General features: G+C 41.0%; 1 protein-coding gene across 1 annotated transcript in view; it reads left to right on the top strand.

Moving 5' to 3' along the window:
- Positions 1–20,493, top strand: part of NIBAN1 (niban apoptosis regulator 1) — a 163,080-nt gene that overhangs the window by 128,259 nt on the left and 14,328 nt on the right. The window contains exons 6-10 of the mRNA XM_007166954.3: positions 3,242–3,357; positions 10,377–10,481; positions 10,792–10,954; positions 16,899–17,086; positions 20,104–20,265. Coding sequence (XP_007167016.2) covers positions 3,242–3,357; positions 10,377–10,481; positions 10,792–10,954; positions 16,899–17,086; positions 20,104–20,265 — 734 coding nt within the window. The remainder of the gene's footprint in view (positions 1–3,241; positions 3,358–10,376; positions 10,482–10,791; positions 10,955–16,898; positions 17,087–20,103; positions 20,266–20,493) is intronic.

Below are 20,493 nucleotides of genomic sequence, written 5' to 3'. Positions count from 1 at the left end.
TCAGCTAAGAAATTAACCATTTCTTCTTCCAGTTTCCTCATCCATAAATTGAAGGAGCTGGATTTAATGATGCCTAAGTTCTCCCCAGCACGTCTGTCTCCTTGATCATCCTCATAACTACAGCATGTTGGAAAAGTAGAGTTTGAGCTGATGCCTGCCATTTTTCTAAGTCAGCTTGCAGGAGAGGGCCGAAAGACCAAAAACCATTGTTGATTCTGGGGGCCATGGAACTAACTCTCAAGTTCTTGTTGGCAGGAGCATGGGTGATTATGATCCCAGAATTTATTCCCATGGGATCTGTGGCAGGAAGTAGATTAAATAACTGAAAGTCTGGTTTCTTTCAAACACCTGTACATTCTGGCTGAGTTCAGCAATGCCTTTGCAAACAACTTAGAAGAAGTGAAGATCATATGAGCATTACAATGTAGTTCTGTCCTTTACAAAGCAAACCTTTGTCTTTATTTCCTTAATGATCTGGCAGTTTCTATTGGAATTTGTTTATAATCATGAGAACCAATATCCATAAAGCAACTTATTATGTGACAGATAGTGTTCTAAAAGTTTTATATAAATTACTTTAATCCATTTATAATCTAAAAATCTAATGATGAAATCAGTGATTAGGTCCTTTTTACCATATGGAAGAAGAGTAGTTAAAATCCAGTGTAAGTCTGGCTTAATGGTAGAGTACAGAATGGAGATTCATGCCCTTATTCTTTTAAGCTTCATTACTGCTGTTCAATGACTATAATTTCCTTTATGGTCCATTTGATTGCTAATACTTTTCTTCTCCGCCTATATTAAGGTGCCTCATCCTGCACCACTGCTGCATTCTAGCTCTTCCACTTCTTCCTTGACTTCTCTCTGGCTCCCATATCATTGCCTCCAAATCTCATTTCTTCAGTTATTTTCTCCTAAGGTCTTTGAAAAAGCAACCATCAGGGGGAGTGTCATGGTTTTCTTTACATATATATGTATATAGATATGGATGGTATGGCCATGATTTCAGATACCTCCTCCGGTTACTGAGGTCAGCTAGGGAAGAAAGAAGTAAACTGATGCTTCTTGTAAGGACCTGAAGAACTTAAACCTCATTCCCAGGCTCATGGGTCTGGCAATACTCACTCCATCTAAGTACCACATTTTCTTCCATCTCTTTGTTTCCTTAGGCTGGAAATGAAAACAGCTGTTAAAAATAAGAGCACATGAGTCAGTTTTGAATCTCAATGTAGTAATTATAGTTTCCATCTCAATTGGTATAGTTCCTCCCAGTGTATTGAGCCCCATATCACAGCCCCCTTGTTGTCAATTTTATACCAAGACCTTAACTTGTGTTTTCCAAACCTCTAAGATTAAACACTAAATCAATTGCCTAACCAAATAAATAAATAAATAAATGACAAGGAAGAAAACACTTCAATTTGAAAACCTGATTCTTGGGACATGCCCTTTTTCTGATTTAGATTTTAACTAAATCTTTATGTTGATATTAGAAATGTCAGTTACTGTTCCACATTTTTGAAGGTGGAGCTTCTGGGCTTCATGGTATCCTCAATGTGAAGAATTTTGCTTGTACTCTTATAGAGGCTATTCCTTGAGTTGTATTTTCTCTTTTCCAAGTTCCTGAGGCTTATGACCTAGTAAGCCAATCTCAAAAGATACATCTACAATCCATTAATTGATTGTCCCCTTTTAGAGCAGATTAATCCTCTTTTAGTTCTGCTCAGTCCCCAAATCAACCATTGAGTCCTTGACTGAGCAATCCCACTGGCTTAAAGCTCTGAAGGTCCCCCCCAGTGAATCAGCTGCCTTCAACTGACCTATCTAATATTGCCCTATTAATACAGATCATATGCTATTAGCAAGAGAACTTTGTGTCCTATTGGGGGAGAAGCAGGAGGCAGGAGACTTGACCCTTTCAGTCACTTCACTTTGCCTACTTTATTTCCATTTTCTAAGATTTGATTTCTTTATTGTTAGATTAGATTATTTCTAAAATTCATTTCCCTGCTAATATTTCTATAATTTGGTTATTACTGTGTCCTCCATGAGCTAGTTTTATGTGATGAAAATTCTCTTGGTCAGTTTGGGCTGCTCTGACAAAAATACCGTAGTCTTGGAAGTCCAAGATCAAGGCAGTGGCAGATCCAGTGTCTGGACAGAGACAGAGAGAGAGAAGAGAGAGAGAGCAAGAGAGCGAGGCTTTTCTTATAAGGGATCTAAGTCCAACATGAGGGCTCTACCTTCATGACCTAATTACCTCCCAAAGCCTCCATCTCCAAATATCATCACATTGGGGATTAGGGTTTCAACATATGAATTTTAGGAGACACAAGCATTCAGTCCATTGCAGAAATGAAGATATATGCATGCACGGTATGATTTGTGGAATTCTAGGAAGGCCATTTAGCACACTTAAAAATCCTATATCATTAGGTATCCATTCCTTTGTGGTAGGATATTACCTCTCAGATATAACACCTTTAAAAATCCAATATGTTTGGAAAGGCAAATCAAAAAACTAGTATGTGAGGTAGTATAGTGTAGTGCTTAGAAGCAGGCTCTTGTGTCAAGCTATCTGGGTTCATACCCTTATTGGTATATGATCTTTGGCAATTAATTCACCTTTCTGTGCTTTCTGTGCTATTGTCTCCTCATCTACAAGCTGGAGATGATAATAATACTCACCTCAGAGGTTTTTGTGAGCTTTCAATGAAATATGTAACATGCTTAGAAGAACAGTATCTTGCTGTATGTGTTAGCAATTATTATCCTTCATTTGTATAAATCAGCCTATTATATTGATGTCCTTTTGACAGAAAGTTGATATCAGGTCACAGAGAAATTGGAGTTTTATTTGGGTAACTGGGAGGGGATACCTTGGGTACATGAGGCACTTTGAGGAATAGTCTGCCTTACTGAGGTGTTACAGTTGGTGGCATAAAGCCACTAAGTGCCTGGGTGTCTGAGGGAAATACTTACAAGAGAGATAAAGGGGGATAGATTTGCTTCTGGTCATAACCAGCATGTCTAGTAACTGATAGAATTAATCAGCTGGTATAGTGAGCAAGTCATGTGATACACACCTGCAAATGAATTTGGAATTCAGTACTTGCTTAACTTTTTTGTGTCTCATAATTCTATCCCTTGTAATATTCAGGTAATGCTAGGTCTCTGAACGATGGAAAAATATAAAATAAAGTGTTTTTGTTTGCTAAATGCCCTTGCCTCTTTCTTTTAGATTACATGAAGCAGACGACATTTGAAGTCCAAGCCTTTTTAGAAGCTGTGCAATTCTTCCGACAGGAGAAGGGACACTATGGCTCGTGGGAAATGATCACTGGGGATGAAGTCCAGGTAACATGGGGCTCAGAATTTTGGATCCTATTCTCCATCTGAGTGGTAGGAGGTCAGGGTCATAATAAACAAGCAAATTTAAAAAGTTGCAAGCATGGAGGACGTGGTTCCAAAGGCCATTTCTCTCATTGTCTAGAAGCGTTTGATCAGCAAACTATTGGACACCTTCTCTAAAGACCTCCAGACCAGGCACTAAATAGGGCAGCCCAAAATACTGCAACTGCAATGGAAGAGCTACTTCCAGTTTCTTTCTGGCAAATGCATATTCTCTCAAATGACCTCGTGCTTCCAGACTAGAAGCAAATGTGAGCAGTGTGGCATAGTGCAAAGTGTGTGGTGGGGCTTTAGGTCAGAAGACTTGGGTTAAAACCTGCCAAACTTATTTAACCTCTTTTAATCTCAGGTTACTCCTCTGAAAAAAATAGGAATGACAATGTTTGTGTTGCAGGGTTGTGAGAATTAAATGAGATGTTGTTGGAAAAGTATTTGGCAAATAGCTGTCTTTATCTATGGAATGATTTATAAATGAAGTAATTAAAGGAAACAAATTTTGAAAGCATTAGATAGTTTTCTATATGTTTCATTTACCTTTTCTGGTACTCTATTCCCTGTGGTCCAGTATAATTTCCCAAGACCCTGATTAAATGTCAGTCATAGGCTACGTGTCTTGGTTGGTTTGGTACCAGGCACTTTGTTACAAATCTCCAAGGGGACTGTATTTCATGATGTGATCTCATCCTCCATAAGGACACCAATCACACAGCTGATTCAGCCAGGAAGAGGAGGCTGGGTATGGGCATTATTTAATTAAAGGCATACAGGGTTCAAGAATGCTATTCTTTAATTTCCCCTCATATCCCAGAATAACAAGTGTGAAATTTGTTATTAGGGAACAATATTTGGAAGATGCCAGATGGTGTCTTGCCTTTGTATGGTCATTAAACATCTAAAGCCAGAAACATTTTCTCATGGTAGTGGGCTGTTCTTTACTGTTTTACCATATGACTCAGAATCTTCTCCTCCTCCTTTTCCCCCTTCTTTTTCTTTTTTTTTTTAACATCTTTATTGGAGTATAATTGCTCTACAATGGTCTGTTAGTTTCTGCTTTATAACAAAGTGAATCAGCCATACATATACATATATCCCCATATCTCCTCCCTCTTGCGTCTCCCTCCCATCATCCCTATCCCACCCCTCTAGGTGGTCACAAAGCACCGAGCTGGTCTCCCTGTGCTATGCGGCTGCTTCCCACTAGCTATCTATTTTACATTTGGTAGTGTATATATGTCCATGCCAGTCTCTCACTTCGTCCCAGCTTACCCTTCCCCCTCCCTGTGTCCTCAAGTCCATTCTCTAGCAGGTCTGCATCTTTATTCCCGTCCTGCCCCTAGGTTCTTCAGAACCTTTTTTTGTTTCTTTTTAGATTCCATATATATGTGTTAGCATACTGTACTTGTTTTTCTCTTTCTGACTTACTTCACTCTGTATGACAGACTCTAGGTCCATCCACCTCACTGCAAATAACTCAATTCAATTTCTTTTTATGGCTGAGTAATATTCCATTGTATATACGTGCCACATCTTCTTTATCCATTCATCTGTTGATGGACACTTTGGTTGCTTCCATGTCCTGGCTATTGTAAATAGAGCTGCAATGAACATTGTGGTACATGACTCTTTTTGAATTATGGTTTTCTCAGGTATATGCCCAGTAGTGGGGTTGCTGAGTGGTATGGTAGTTCTATTTTTAGCTTTTTAAGGAACCTCCATACTGTTCTCCATAGTGGCTGTATCAGTTTACATTTCCCACCAGCAGTGCAAGAGGGTTCCCTTTTCTCCACATGCTCTCCAGCATTTATTTGTAGATTTTTTGATCATGGCCATTCTGATCAGTGTGAGGTGATACCTCATTGTTTTGATTTGCATTTCTCTAATGATTAGTGATGTTGAGCATCCTTTCACGTGTGTGTTGGCAATCTGTGTATCTTCTTTGGAGAAATGTCTATTTAGGTCTTCTGCCCATTTTTGGATTGGGTTGTTTGTTTTTTTGATACTGAGCTGCATGAGCTGCTTGTAAATTTTGGAGATTAATCCTTTGTCAGTTGCTTTGTTTGCAAATATTTTCTCCCATTCTGAGGGTTGTCTTTTGGTCTTGTTTATGGTTTCCTTTGCTGTGCAAAAGCTTTTAAGTTTCATTAGGTCCCATTTGTTTATTTTCTTTCTTTTTTTTTTTTTTTTTTGGTGGATTCTAAACTCATTTATTTCCCATCCTGAGACTTACTCAAGAATTTTAATCAATTCTTGGTTTCTGATATTTGGAGGAAGCACATCCACTTATACATCTGAGAGGATTAAGGACTAGCCATACTTATGCCAAAAAGAAAAATGAAAGCATAGGGGAGGCTGAACCATTTGCCATTGATTGGCCTGTTATATAAACATGCATATTTAATAGATATACCAGTATTAAAATGCCATTGTATGATACTTTTTATGTTCAGATCCTAACTCTGTTTGTTGTATCAGTCTCATGAGATGTGTAAAGCAGTTATTATTTCCATTTTGTAAATGAGAAAACTGAGGGAGGAATATAGCGATTAAGTGACTTGCCCAGTTTTATTCATTCAACAATTATTTATTGAGCTGCTATATTCCAGGCACTATGCTGGGTGCTAGTGAACCAGAGATGGACAAGGCAGCATGGTCCTTGCCTTGTGAAGCTGATTGTTTTGGTCACATGCTAAGTGGATAAATGGCAAAGGAAATGATGGCTTCCGACTTCTGGTCCAGTGAAAGATCAACATCAACCATGGGACTATACCAAGTTAAACAGTTATTTAGCTCCTTGAGTTTAGCTAGGGTACTTAATTTTTTCTTTCATTTGAAATCTCACATCAGCTCACATTCCTTCACGACTGCATTGAAAGCAGGTACTAAGTCCTTTCTGGGAGTTAAGTATTGAGTTTGTTTTCTTTTGTTGACTTTCTGCTCTTTACTTTGGGCTGATAGGTGTGAATTGCTGTAAGGTGTCAAAGAATGAAATGACTCATCCCTTGCCATGGTAGTGAAGCAGGACATACCTAGAAACATCCAGAGAACAAGGCAGCCTTAGAATTGTGTGTGGGCACATATGTGGGTCTGTTCATATATGGACATCATAAAGCATTAGCACAAAGCAGTCACAGGAAGGTGCTAATTTTGCTGTATAAAAAAATACCTTAAAGGGGAAAACAAAACAAAACAAAAACCAGAGAAGAAATCAGTAAAATCTGGAGTTATCAAGTGACCCAATATGGAGTTTTGCTCCCCCAGGAATCTAAGTTTCTTTGGTGAAAATCACGGGCTCATAAGATGTGAGCACTGGAAGGACATTTCAGGATAATTTGTCCAGGACCCTTCAGGCGAGAGAAAGAACATTCGGAGAAGTTGGCCCAAGTCACAAAGCCAGTCTGTGACAGACATGCATTTTGAGCCATGTCAGGTGATCCTTTAAGAAGCTGGTAAAAGGAAATAACTTTCAAGACTTTCCTGTGTGGGGCCTGGTGAGGGTAAGCTTCACTGTAACCGCTTGCACGTGGAGCTGAAGCAGTGTCTGTCCTACGACCCACAGAAAAAAGAGGTCAGCGCCCCAAAGAAGCTACCAAGTAGTTAAAGAAAAGGGCATAGGGCTTCCCTGGTGGCGCAGTGGTTGAGAATCTGCCTGCTAATGCAGGGGACACGGGTTCGAGCCCTGGTCTGGGAAGATCCCACATGCCACGGAGCAGCTGGGCCCGTGAGCCACAACTACTGAGCCTGCGCGTCTGGAGCCTGTGCCCCGCAACGGGAGGGGCCGCAATAGTGAAAGGCCCGCGCACCGCGATGAAGAGCGGTCCCCACACCGCGATGAAGAGTGGCCCCCACTTGCCGCAACTAGAGAAAGCCCTCGCACGAACCGAAGACCCAACACAGCCAAAAATAAATAAATAAATAAATAAAGTAGCTATAAAATTTAAAAAAAAAAAAAAAAGAAAAGGGCATAGCGTAGCATAGCTGAGTTTGAGAACATGACATCTTTTGTTTAAAGCACTGAATTTATTTGCATTTTTTTTCATGTCTGCTAAGAACTTAATCATAACATTGTCCTAACCCCTTCTACCCTAGGGGACTGTATTTAGAAGATTTTCAGCATTGTTACATTATTATCTTCATAGTAATGACTCACACAGCAAGTATGGCATGCCCTCGTGGTGATGGTTATTTTAGGCAAGTGTCCAGGCAAAGCAAATATCTTAGAATAACTTGCCTGACAGACTATTAAGGTGAAAATATTTGTACACCAGTAAAAGCATCAATATATTTTCTACTTAATAAAAAATGTATCAAATGAAGTCATGAGGGAAAGCATTTTGTAAAATGTAAGTACAAGCTATGTGGTATACTTATTATTTGCCTTTAAATTAACCAGATGGGCCAAGAGAACAACTCAAAATTCCCACAGATCAGGGTGGTTTCAAGACCAGAAGACTATCTACATTTTTTTAGGCCTTGTCCATAGGTTGTCTTTTGTCTAATGACCTTGAATGTGACCCGTTTAAATGGATTCTTTCACCCATGGTTGCTGAGTAACACAAAGGGGACAGGGCCAACGACCTGATCAGACCATGGGGCCACCCTCAGGAAGGAGGGCAGTCTCTCTGGGCCTCACACCTTCCTCACAGCTGCAGCATCTGGAAGGTAACACGTGGTGTGGCCTTCAGGGAGCGGGCCTGCGTTTCTTGGTTTCGATCAACCTAATGCCAGGTTTGGTTTCTTACATGTGTGGTGGAATTTTAAAATCTCCCAGTTAAATCCCAGCAATTAAATTTACACACACCCCCTTTTTTAAAGCACGAGAGATATCTTTAGATTCCTTATGGTAAAACTCAGTGGATTCTATTCTGAAGAGGGAAGGTTGGGGAAACTTCTTCATTAGTATGATTGGTTTTATTAGATTAGCTACTTTCTTTCCGATAGCCCCAGGGCTTTGGACCCTGCTCACGGAGGGCTGACCAAGGTAGGGAATCTCAGAGCAGATCCTGGGCAGGTGAGGATCCTCACAAGGTCAGGATGTGGTGGGGCTGACGTTTACAGGAAGAAGAGCTGCTGGGATGAGACAGAGTTGGCCTCTGCCTGCCCCAGAGCTATTCCCTCATCACCAACCCCCTACCCCCGCTTCAACCCACTCCCATCCCCCTCCTTTTTTTTCCAGACATATTTCCTTTCCAATCCCTTAAGTTATAAAATAGAACCAAATTTCTTGGAACATTGTATGGGAAAGACTAAAAGAAAACTGTAAGCCCACCCAAATGGAATGTTCTTTCTCTTTGGACGGTATAACATTTTCATCTTTCAAATCCCTTTCACACTCATGCTCAGATTCAAGCCAATCTCTGCAAAAGGATGAATTTGGACAATTATTATGATTCTTGAATTTAATACTTTTAAACTAAGACAATATTTCCCATTGATTTGAAGTTCTGGCTTCAGCGTCCTTACTCTCTCAGCCCACTCTCCCCATGCCAGCACTTCCATCACTCTTGGGCAAATGTGTTCCAAACAAGAATTTACTCCACTGGGCAAGATGAGGTTCATGAATTATTGATTATGTACTTGAACCTAATTTTTGGACTTGCTGATTTCTATGGAGTTTGCACATGTCAAGTTCCTCTTAAACTCCTCAGAAATGCTGGTTCACCTCTTGACTGCCCCCCAAAAGTGGTTAAGAAAAGTAAAAACACCCCCAACAATGAATTACTAGGACTAGTGGAAATCCTACCCCTATTATAATCTTTGTCACACCCGAAGTTCCACATCGCAGATGATGGAACCCCACTGGCTGCACCGACCTGCAGCCTTCTCTCCAAGGAGCCCACAGGGAGACTGGGTGACTCGCCCGCCTCCACCCTGTTCAGTTCAGCTGGACTCTTACATCCCGCTGTAAACAGAACCCTGGTGAAAGGCAAATCTAGTGAGCTCATGAGTATTTCCACTAGCATGAGGCTGACCAGTGACCTCAAAGAAAGTTTTGCCCAAAGCTTAATTTGCGTTTTTATGAGAAGGTCAATTATTTTGGACAAATATTATTTTAAACAGATGTCAGACGAGTCTCTACTTTTCTGCCTGCCTCCATTCCCCAAATTACTCTTGTTCTGTTATAAATCTTGGGTTGCAGCCTGATATTGAAAGCTGAGCTGTGAGCCCCAAAACTCATGGTAGATCTAAATCTAAACAACAAAACTGCTCCAATTCCTGTGGGGGAATGAATATGAAGAGCAAGGACCAGTGTTACCTGGAGCATTATGTGTGGACATGTAGATCACTGCTCACATTCAAAAGAAACATTTTCATTGAGCCAAGCAAAATTTTAGGAAAGACTTGGGACCAATATTTTTTAAAAAACACCCTGAAAAGTGTAGGCAACCCCCGCCCCTATTCTACTCATCCCACCAATGTCCAGTTGTTCCAAAGTATTTGTTATTCCCTTCTTTTTCTAAACTTTAAAGAAGATGGAGGTGGGATTTAGAGTGCAGTAGGGACAAAGAGCAGATCCCAAGAAAGCTCCAGGGGAAACAATGATCTCAGGGGATACAGACAAGAACTCAAGCCACCAAAACCAAGGCTGACCCCCTTCACAGTTTTGCTAAGGATACCCTTATCTATAATTGAAGTTCCCCCTCTTATCCTAAATGGGCTAGATTCTTCTAGTTTGACTAGTAGAAGTTTGAATTGAGGAATTTGTCCTTTCCGATGGGAAAATGTCAACAGGCGTGACTGTTCCTTGCAGATATTTAAGAACGTTTACCATCTAGGATTGTCTTCCTAGAGATTTCTGTGGCCTCAGACCCAGAGTTAAACTATTAACCTAACGGATTTCATGTAGCACAGGACAATCTTATGTAGCCAGGACGGGGGTGGCCAGTTATGACACCTTCAGTTAGCCTGATGCTGAGATTTTGGCGTCACCAACTAAACCAGCTCTGAGGCTCTCTTCCTCTTGACAGATCCTGAGTAACCTGGTGATGGAGGAGCTCATGCCAACCCTTCAGACAGACATCCTGCCTAAAATGAAGGGGAAGAAGAACGACAGAAAGAGGGCCTGGTTCGGTGTAAGCAATGATTTTGCTCTGCAGCTGTGCTACTCAAAATGAACATTCCTTTCCCTTCTCTTGTTAGGGTATTTTTTTTTTTTTTTTTAATACGTAATTCCTTCCCTGGGTGGAGAACTGCCCAGTCTGCTCAGTCTCACTTACATGAGGACTAATCCAAACAGACTCAAACTTTGAAAGCCAAATTAGAATGTGTGTGCCGTTTTGTTTATGTTGCGATTGTCTGCAATTAACCCGCCCGCCTCTACTTGACTCCCTCAGGTGCTGACACACAACAGAGCCCCGATTTATGTGTTGTTGTCTGTTGCAGCTCCTCGAAGAGGCCTACAACCTGGTTCGGCATCAAGTTTCAGAAGGATTAAGTGCATTGAAGGAGGAATGCAGGGCTCTGACGAAAGGCCTGGAAGGCACCATCCGTTCAGATATGGATCAGATTGTGAACTCAAAGAACTTTTTAATTGGAAAGATCAAAGGTCAGTGGAGATAATCCATACTCCTACAAACTAAATAAGCTGTGTATCTGATGCTCCATCACATAGTGAGAATTCCTAGTTTCAGAGAATTAAACGAGGGACTTGGAAGGAGATGATAACACTTGAAATAGGAGCGTGCTGGTGGTGCTCTCAAGGGCCTCCGCATGGAAACTTCAACGACACAGGGTGGAGGAAACGTTGCTGCTTGCCTTGTAGTGGTGCCTGTGTATCCTGATCCTGCGCCTCTCCCGTGGTAGCACTTCTTATACCAAATTGTAATGGCTCTGCTCCTGCCCTCTCCCTGCTGTAAGCTCTCTAAGAGCAGGGCCATGCTGCTCTGGTTCACTCAGGTATTCCCAGAGCCTAGTACCATGCCTGGTATATGCAGACTCACAGTGAATATTTGAATCAGTGAATAATGGATTTTCCTTTAACAAGAAAAAGACTTTTGGCTTGGAGTCGATAAATCTGGATCCTACAGATCTTCCTCCACTTACGATGGGGTTAAGTGCCAATAAAATAAGTTGAAAATGCATTTAATACATCTAACCTACCAGATACCATAGCTTAGCCTAGTTACCTTAAACACGCTCAGAACACTTATATTAGCCTACAGTTGGGAAAAATCATCTAACACAAAGTCTCTTTTATAAAAAAGTGTTGAATATCTCATTTAATTTATTGAATACCGTACCAAAGATGAAAAACAGAAGGTTGTCTGGGTACAGAATGGTTGTCAGTGTATCGGTTGTTTACCCTCGTGATGCGGTGGCTGACGGGGAACTGCGGCTGCTGACCCTGCCCAGCATCACGAGAGAGAATCTTACTGCTTATCACTAGCCCCAGAAAAGATCAAAATTCAAAATTTGAGGTACAGTTTCTGCTGAATGCCAATTGCTTTCACACCACTGTAAACTTGAAAAATTGTAAGTCAAACTATCCTAAGTAGGGAACCGTGTGTAGTCCCAGCTCTAATGTTAGCTGGTCACGTGTGCTCAGGGAGGTCACTCGACTTCTATGTGCCTCAGTGTCTTCCTCTGAAATCACAAGGGCCCATGAGATTGGGGTCAGCAAACTGTGGCCCTTGGGCCAAAGCTGGCCTGCCACCTATTTTTGTAAATAACATTTTATTGGAAGACAGCTGTGCCCACTCTTTTATGTACTGGCTGAGGCTGCTTTCATGCTACAAAGGCACTGTTGAGTTGTTGGAACTGAGACCTTAGGGGCGGCAAAGCTGAAAATGTTCAGTATCTGGCCCTTGAAAGAAAGAAATTTGCGTGTTTCCACACAAGAGAACTTAGATGACCTCTGAGGAATCCTACAGGATAAAATTCTATGGTTCTGCATTCCTACATCCCAGAAAGCACACCACACTGAACATCATTTCAGAGGGAAAGCATGCCGGCTCATCTGTGATTGTTTATCAGCAGCAATCTTCTTATATAGTCAGTTTTCAAATTATTCACTCACTCATTCATTCAAAAAATAGTCACTAAGTGCTTTCTGAGCAAGGCGATGGAGCTTTAGCAGTGAACAGGGAAGACCCAGTTCCTGTGCTCAAGAGACTGAGAACCTAATGGGATTTTCTGCTTGGTGGATTATCCTCTGCACTTCAAGCCCTGTTCATACTGCAGCCCAGCTCGCTCCAGGCTCTTCTAACAGGTCCTCGTGAGAGGAGGTTGGAGGAGGCATAACTAGAGCAAAGGAGTGTGTGTCTGAGTCTGTTGTTTATCTGTTCAGGTGATGCCTTCTAAAGCCAGATATAAATTAACTTCAGAGTGTTTTCTGTTTCCTATTATCCAGGTCTCTTATTCCTTTATTAGCTCAACAGATCTAGAGTTGACTATATATTGAAATGCTTTATACAGCTTAAAACTGTCAACACCCAACTCCTGTGCCCGGATACATTCTTGTTGTCTGGAGCTGAGCTGAGCCTAACAGTGGCCATTCTCATGGCCTGAATTAAACCGGTCTCTCTTTCTCTCTTGCCTAAATCTCTGTGGCTCCAGTATATTTCACATAAAATGGAGAAATATTCTGCCCTCGACTAGTTTTTGTTTCCTAAAGGAAGCCTTGAAAGGAAATCGTGATCAGGTCTTTTTAAAACGGAATATCAGAAACACATGGTAACCAGGCCTCTGGTTCTCTCCCTTTAAAACAAGAAAGTGCACATCAGGCTGCATTGATAAAGGACTTTGGATTTAAAAAAAAAAACTTTGGGAGTATTAAAGTAGCAATCTCTCCATTTCTTCCCATATGACTCTTGAGAGTGAAGCAACTGGCTTAAGTTCTGCCGCACAAACACTGACTTATTTAATAAGCATTTATTCTGCTACTGCTGAATTCAAGGTCTATGAAGAGTCAAAGAAGAAGACATGATTTTACAAGTAGAAGAGGATAAAAAGCATGTCACAGATACTGAAACAGAAGGAAAAATATTATAAATGCCATAAAAGAGGCAAGAACAGAGAGCACAGTGGTTCCTAAGCAGGAACCATTTCGACTTCAAAAAACCATGTGGGCTCCTCACAATGAGAGTACTGTTTTAGTGTCAGTTGATGGGAAAGAATGGTAATGCTAACAGGTATAGTAAGAGCTAACGGTTACTGAGTACTTCCAGAGGGTCACATAGGGTTCTGAGCACTTTGAACACAGTGAACTCATTTAATCCTCACCATAACCCTCAGAGTAATTACTCTTATGATCCCCATTTTACAGATGAGAAGACTGAGGTAGAGATTAAGTAATTTGCCTGAGATTCCAAAGGTAGAGTGTGACAGTCAGGCCAAACCCAGCCCCCAGCTCCAGCATTTTCTCTCTTAATCACTCTGCTCAACTGAATTAATGTATGGCTCTTGAATTAATGTGTCACAACACATGAATCATTACAGCAGCATCTCTGCATCCTTGAAAACTAGCAGAGCATACCTGTGTGGGTTGTAAAATTTATTCGATCATTAAGGAAACACCAGCAGACCATAGTTCAGGGAGCTGTGTGGTGGTTCCGGGCATTAGGCTGTCCTGAGTAGGTGAAATTTAAACTTGGCCTTGAAGAGGTGAGTAGGATGTTTACAAGCAGAGGTGGAGGAAGGAAGGCACAGGTGAAAGGAACACTGAATAAAGGCATAGAGAGGGGGCTGGAGCACATGGTGGTACATATAGGCAAGGGGGGACCAGGCAGAGAGGAGCATGGCCTTCCATGACCCCTCCCTGTGCCTCTCTCTGTCCCCATGCAGCAGGGGACATCAGCCAGCTGCTAAATCTTTTCTGTATATTAGCCGTGTTCATGATTATTCTGAAATTTCAGTTAGACACTTTTCAAATAGTTCTTCTCTTAGAGTTAATTTATAAATAATTCATTTATCTTCCTGGCAAACGATTTTGCATTTTGGTATCAAGTAAGTTATTTTTAGGAGTCATAGATTGTTTCATATTTGAATCATACAATAGAAAGGGGTTTTTCCCTAGTAATTGTATGACCTGGTTAATATTTTATATATCAAATATTTATGAGTTACTCATAGTATCAATAGTATTGGTCATCTCCGATTCTCAGAGTAAGAGGCAGTCTGATCCTCTGTAACTCTGTGAAATGTTTCTGCAAATTGAAATAAGAATGTGGCCATTTGTCTCACCATAAGCAAGTTATTTGCCAATAAAAATAAAGAAATATGTTTGAATTATAATTCTGGATCTAAAAATTAGGGTGTGACCTTGGTTGAATCAGCTAACATCTCCAGGCCCCCTTTTTCCCATCTGTAAAATGAGGGCCTGGACACTGAGATGAGTTTGTACTTCTTTGATCCCGTACAAGGTTAGGTGACTTCAAGAGTTCCACAAAGCTAGACTTCCATCCACAGAGTGAGCTCAAGCCTCTTCCAACTCAGACTTCCTTTACTGCATTGCTGCTTCCAAACCTGGTTAATCATGAGAATCACCTTAGCACTTAAAAAGAAATGTAGATTTCCATGTTGTATCCAGACTTACTGAATCGGGATCTTTACTACGCTCCTCTTTTTGACCCACCTCCTAGAGAAATGGAAATAAAAACAAAAATAAACAAATGGGACCTAATGAAACTTAAAAGCTTTTGCACAGCAAAGGAAACCATAAACAAGACCAAAAGACAACCCTCAGAATGGGAGAAAATATTTGCAAATGAAGCAACTGACAAAGGATTAATCTCCAAAATTTACAAGCAGCTCATGCAGCTCAATATCAAAAAAACAAACAACCCAATCCAAAAATAGGCAGAAGACCTAAATAGACATTTCTCCAAAGAAGATATACAGATTGCCAACAAACACATGAAAGAATGCTCAACATCATTAATCATTAGAGAAATGCAAATCAAAACTACAATGAGGTATAACCTCACACCAGTCAGAATGGCCATCATCAAAAAATCTAGAAACAATAAATGCTGGAGAGGGTATGGAGAAAAGGGAACACTCTTGCACTGTTGGTGGGAATGTAAATTGATACAGCCACTATGGAGAACAGTATGGAGGTTCCTTAAAAAACTAAAAATAGAACTACCATATGACCCAGCAATCCCACTACTGGGCATATACCCTGAGAAAACCAGAATTCAAAAAGAGAATTCAAAATGTTCATTGCAGCTCTATTTACAATAGCCAGGACATGGAAGCAACATAAGTGCCCATCGACAGATGAATGGATAAAGAAGATGTGGCACATATATACAATGGAATATTACTCAGCCATAAAAAGAAACGAAACTGAGTTATTTGTAGTGAGGTGGATGGACCTAGAGTCTGTCATACAGAGTGAAGTAAGTCAGAAAGAGAAAAAGAAATACCGTATGCTAACACATATATATATAGAATCTAAGAAAAAAAAAAAAAAGGTCATGAAGAACCTAGAGGCAAGACGGGAATAAAGACACAGACCTACTAGAGAATGGACTTGAGGATATGGGGAGGGGGAAGGTTAAGCTGTGACAAAGTGAGAGAGTGGCATGGACATATATACACTACCAAACGTAAAATACATAGCTAGTGGGAAGCAGCCGCATAGCACAGGGAGATCAGCTCGGTGATTTGTGACCACCTAGAGGGGTGGGATAGGGAGGGTGGGAGGGAGGGAGATGCAAGAGGGAAGAGATATGGGAACATATGTATATGTATAACTGATTCACTTTGTTATAAAGCAGAAACTAACACACCATTGTAAAGCAATTATACTCCAATAAAGATGTTAAAAATCAATCAATCAATCAATCAATCAAACGGCAATATTTCCTCTGGGAAGTAAGAGTATGGTTACTTTTTTTTTTTAATCCCTCTTTATGATTTTCTGTACTCTTTATGTTTCTGTCACTAAGCATGTCATCCTTGATTATCAGAAAAAATAGCGTGTGTTTTAAAATTGGGGGTGGGGATGGGAGGCGGGGTGGCAAACCAATTGGAATTTGTTTCCATTTGCCCCACAAAAAGATGGTACTTGAGTTTTTAAAAAGGCCCTTGAGAAGCGGGGAGGGGAATTGAATTATATCAACTGATTAACTCTTAGAAAAATGAATTAAACTTAATAAATTGTGTTTTTAGAAGACAAACTATGAATTTATAATGATGATGATTGATAGGAAATAGATGGGTCATTGGCATTTTCTTTTTTTTGTAATAGGCATTATATATTCATAGGGACCAAGCAGAAAAATGCATTTCATCCCAGGGGAGAGGTAATCTTGGGGAGGGGAGAGATTCTCCTTGTTCCAATTCTCAAAGAGAGATTCTCTTTGATGGTTTTCCATTCTGGTGAGTGCTGGCACAGGATTCACTGTGTTGGTCTGTCTTGCCCATTTGAACTTGCCTTGGCTGTTAAATGGCTCTGTGGGGCACTGTCCAGCCTGGCCCCGCTCCAGTGCCTCTGAATCCAATTTTGCCATCACTCACAGTTTTCTGGCTATTTCCTACCTCAGCGATGGTGGCTCAGCCAGCAGAGAGAAGTTGTGCAGAGAGTGTGCAACCATTCCTGGCATCCATTCTGGAGGAACTCATGGGACCGGTGAGCTCAGGATTCAGTGAAGTACGCTCACTCTTTGAAAAAGAAGTGGATGAACTTAACCAGAACTTTCAGACCACCAAAGACAGTGCCCAGCTAAAGGAGGTAGGATACAAAGCCAGGGAGTGGAGTGTGAATGGTCTGCCTGGGACTGCCTTTCTGTGGGTCTTTATCTGCATTCATTCATTCTTTCCTCCCTCCCTCTCTCCCTTCCTTCCTTCTTTCCGTCCTTCCATTCAGCTGCCCTTCCATCTAGCCTTTCTGCGATTCATTCAAACACATTATTCATTCATCCATTCATCCATCTATCTACCTGCTTTCCTTTATTAATGGTTTTCAAGTTGCAAAAATAATAACATGCTTGTATAAGGTAAACAATATACAAAAATACTAATATAAAGGCAAAATTAATCACCATCACCCATACCCACCTGATTTTAGTCCACCCCCAACACCTAAGCCATCTCCACTTCCAACTCCCTGAATTAAACTAATATAAATAGCTTAAGTATGTGTTTTCACGTGCTTTTTCCTTGTTCATACAAATATATACACGTATATCCTCATTTATATAAATTTTGTTTGTTGGTTTGTTTGCTTCCAAAAGTATGGACTCATGATAAAAACCAATGTTTCCCAAAGTATGGTCCTTGGACCAGCATCATCATATGGCTGCTAAAAATGCAAATTCTCAGGCCCCACTGATGATTTACCTGATCAGAAACTCTGGGGTAGGGCCCAGCAGTCGGTTTTCACAAGACCTCCAGAGGACTTGATGTATCCGAAAACTTGAGAATCACTGACAGACATAACTGGGCAGCTTTGTTTTACACTTGCCATATCACGATGGACATCCCTACAAGTCAGTGGATAAAACCGGACACCTGTTTCTTTCCCTTTCTTTTTTCTTTAATGCATACATACACAAAATTGTATATAAACAAGATCATTTGTAAATATTTTGAGGTTATTGTAGCCTTTTTTTGAACTTAACTTTACTCTCCCTCCTCCCCCCCATATCCCCTCCCTCCACTCAAGCAACTGGTGTTAACAACTTAGCATATGCTATTCTGTGCTTTTCTCCATGCTCATATAGCCTATAAAACACACACATTTTGTAGGCTATGTTTTTTTAGGTAGTTTGCTCTTAGAAAAATGGGATTATGTTATATATACTGCTCTGCTTTTCAGTTTTCTCATTCAAAACTACCTCATGAAACAATTTTTAAGTTAACTGTTCTAGCTCTAAATCATTTTTTGTAATAACTGCATAATATTTCATGTACCGATACACCATGATTTATTCAATCATCCAAATGTCGCTAGCACCATGAACACAGCTGCAATAAATAATCTTGTTATATATATTCATTTACTTTGATGCTTTTATTTCTATGGGATAGATGCCTAGGACAGGATTGCTAGGTTGAAAGGTAGGAATATTTCTCATGTTAACTGATGTTTCCATTTGCTTCCCAAAAAAAGAATTAAAATTTTACAATTCTACCAATTGTACATGACAGAGGACTTTCTCCTTTATATTCCTGTCAGCATTAGGAAATCACTTGTTTAACTTCTGCCAATCTTACAGGAGCAAAGTGGTAACCAAGTGATTTTTCCTCTCCTGTCTGTTTAATTGATATTTAAAAAAATAGACACATTACAAATTATATGTCAAGGGGCAAGTTTGACAGCATGCTTTTGGTCATTAATTCTACTTCAGTGAGGTTCTCCAGAACTCACTTCTTAAAGGGAGTAATAATTTCCTTTCTCAAGCGCAATGAAAGTGGGCCCTTGTTAAATTCTTTTTTTTTTTTGTTAGTAAATAACCAAGTTTCTGTATCTTTTTAAAATTAATTAATATTTATTTTTGGCTGTGTTGGGTCTTTGTTGCTGCACGCGGGCTTTCTCTAGTTGCGGTGAGCGGGGGCTACTGTTCGTTGCAGAGCATGGGCTCTAGGCGCACGAGCTTCAGTAGTTGTGGCATGCAAGCTCTGTAGTTGTGGCTCGCGGGCTCTAGCAGGCAGGCTTAGTAGTCCTGGCGCACGGGCTTAGTTGCTCCGTGGCATGTGGGATCTTCCCAGACCAGGGCTCGAACCCGTGTCCCCTGCATTGGCAGGCGGATTCTTAACCACTGAGCCACCAGGGAAGTCCCCTTGTTAAATTCTTATTTAGAGAAATCTAGGACTCTAGATTTATCTCTTTTCTGTGACCTGAAACTCAGACAGCACATCCTGTATTATTCACAATCACCCTGTTACTGTGTTACTCCCCAGTTCTCCCTAGGCCTCCATTTTCAGCACCTTTCTTTCTCTCTTCTCTTTCTCCACCCACCCTCCTGTTTATTCTAGATCTCCAATATTCAATTTTTAAATTACTTTTAAATAAGCTTGGAAAATAAGATGCATTCTGTTGGCAAAAACACTCATAGTGTAAGACTATGTTGATAGTACTTGAGGTCTTTAGTGGATGAGGTCAGCTGCTGACCTCTTGCTGGAAGTTGTATGGCCTCATCAATCAAGTTATCACTTGTACAAACTAGAGGAGGGGGGACCTCAGGTTTTAAAACTGGATACCTCTTCTAGGCTAGGCCTCTTCCTATCTCACCCACCTCCCCATCCACTAGCAGAGGGAAGCCCTTGGGCACTGACAGAGCCTCAGAGAACTGTGGGGACTCTGGCTTTACTCTTAGAGTCCAGGGGGCATCCTGAACGCCCTGGGATTTTCTGAGAGGGATGTCACTCATTAGAGAAGGCTTTGGAGGCTCGTGAGCCAACAGCAGTTCCATGTGCCAAAGAGCCTTCCTGCACTCTTGAGCTCTGCAAGTGGGTACTTGGAGTCCATCAAGAGCTTGAGAAGACTGAGCCCCACTGAGTGCAGCCCTGGGAGCTTCCATGGTCCAGTTGGTTCTTCTACCAATCTCTATCCTAGCAATAGAGCTGCCCTAGGAACCCATCCAAGAATGGAAATAAGACAAGGAAGATGTCACAGATACAGTGATCTGAGAAGTGATTCAGTCTAATAACATATGTGATTGTTTAGAATTTATGTATCATGTAATAGTCATGTAATATAGTTCCTGAGTCTGAAGGTGTGTAATTTTTCCCTTCACCAAAATGCAGCATCTAGACCGGCTTATGAATCTTCCATTGGATTCCGTGAAGATGGAACCTTGTTACAGTAAAGTCCACCTGCTTCAGGAGCACCTGCAGGATCTCAAGAGCCGCTTCAGATTCCCCCACATCGATCTGGTGGTCCAGAGGACGCAGAACTACATGCAAGAGGTAGGGGCGGTGAGGTCATCCACGTGGATGAGGATGAGGGAGCAGAGAAACAAGTGCGGCAAATGAGACAGGTGTACTAGTGTAGCTCAGGGAAATGAGGCCCATTCCTTTAGTCGCCATGTTGAGAGAGGACATATCTTGTGCTGTTCCAGCTGGCTTATCTTTCCTCCATGCTGATGAGCATCATAAAGAAGAGATATCTCAGGGAAATAAAGTAGCACTAATTGA

Source organism: Balaenoptera acutorostrata, chromosome 1 (assembly GCF_949987535.1).
Source record: "Balaenoptera acutorostrata chromosome 1, mBalAcu1.1, whole genome shotgun sequence".
Classification (NCBI taxonomy): Eukaryota; Metazoa; Chordata; class Mammalia; order Artiodactyla; family Balaenopteridae; genus Balaenoptera; species Balaenoptera acutorostrata.
Note: the sequence above shows the minus strand (reverse complement) of the source record. Positions and strands in the feature narration are given on the sequence as shown.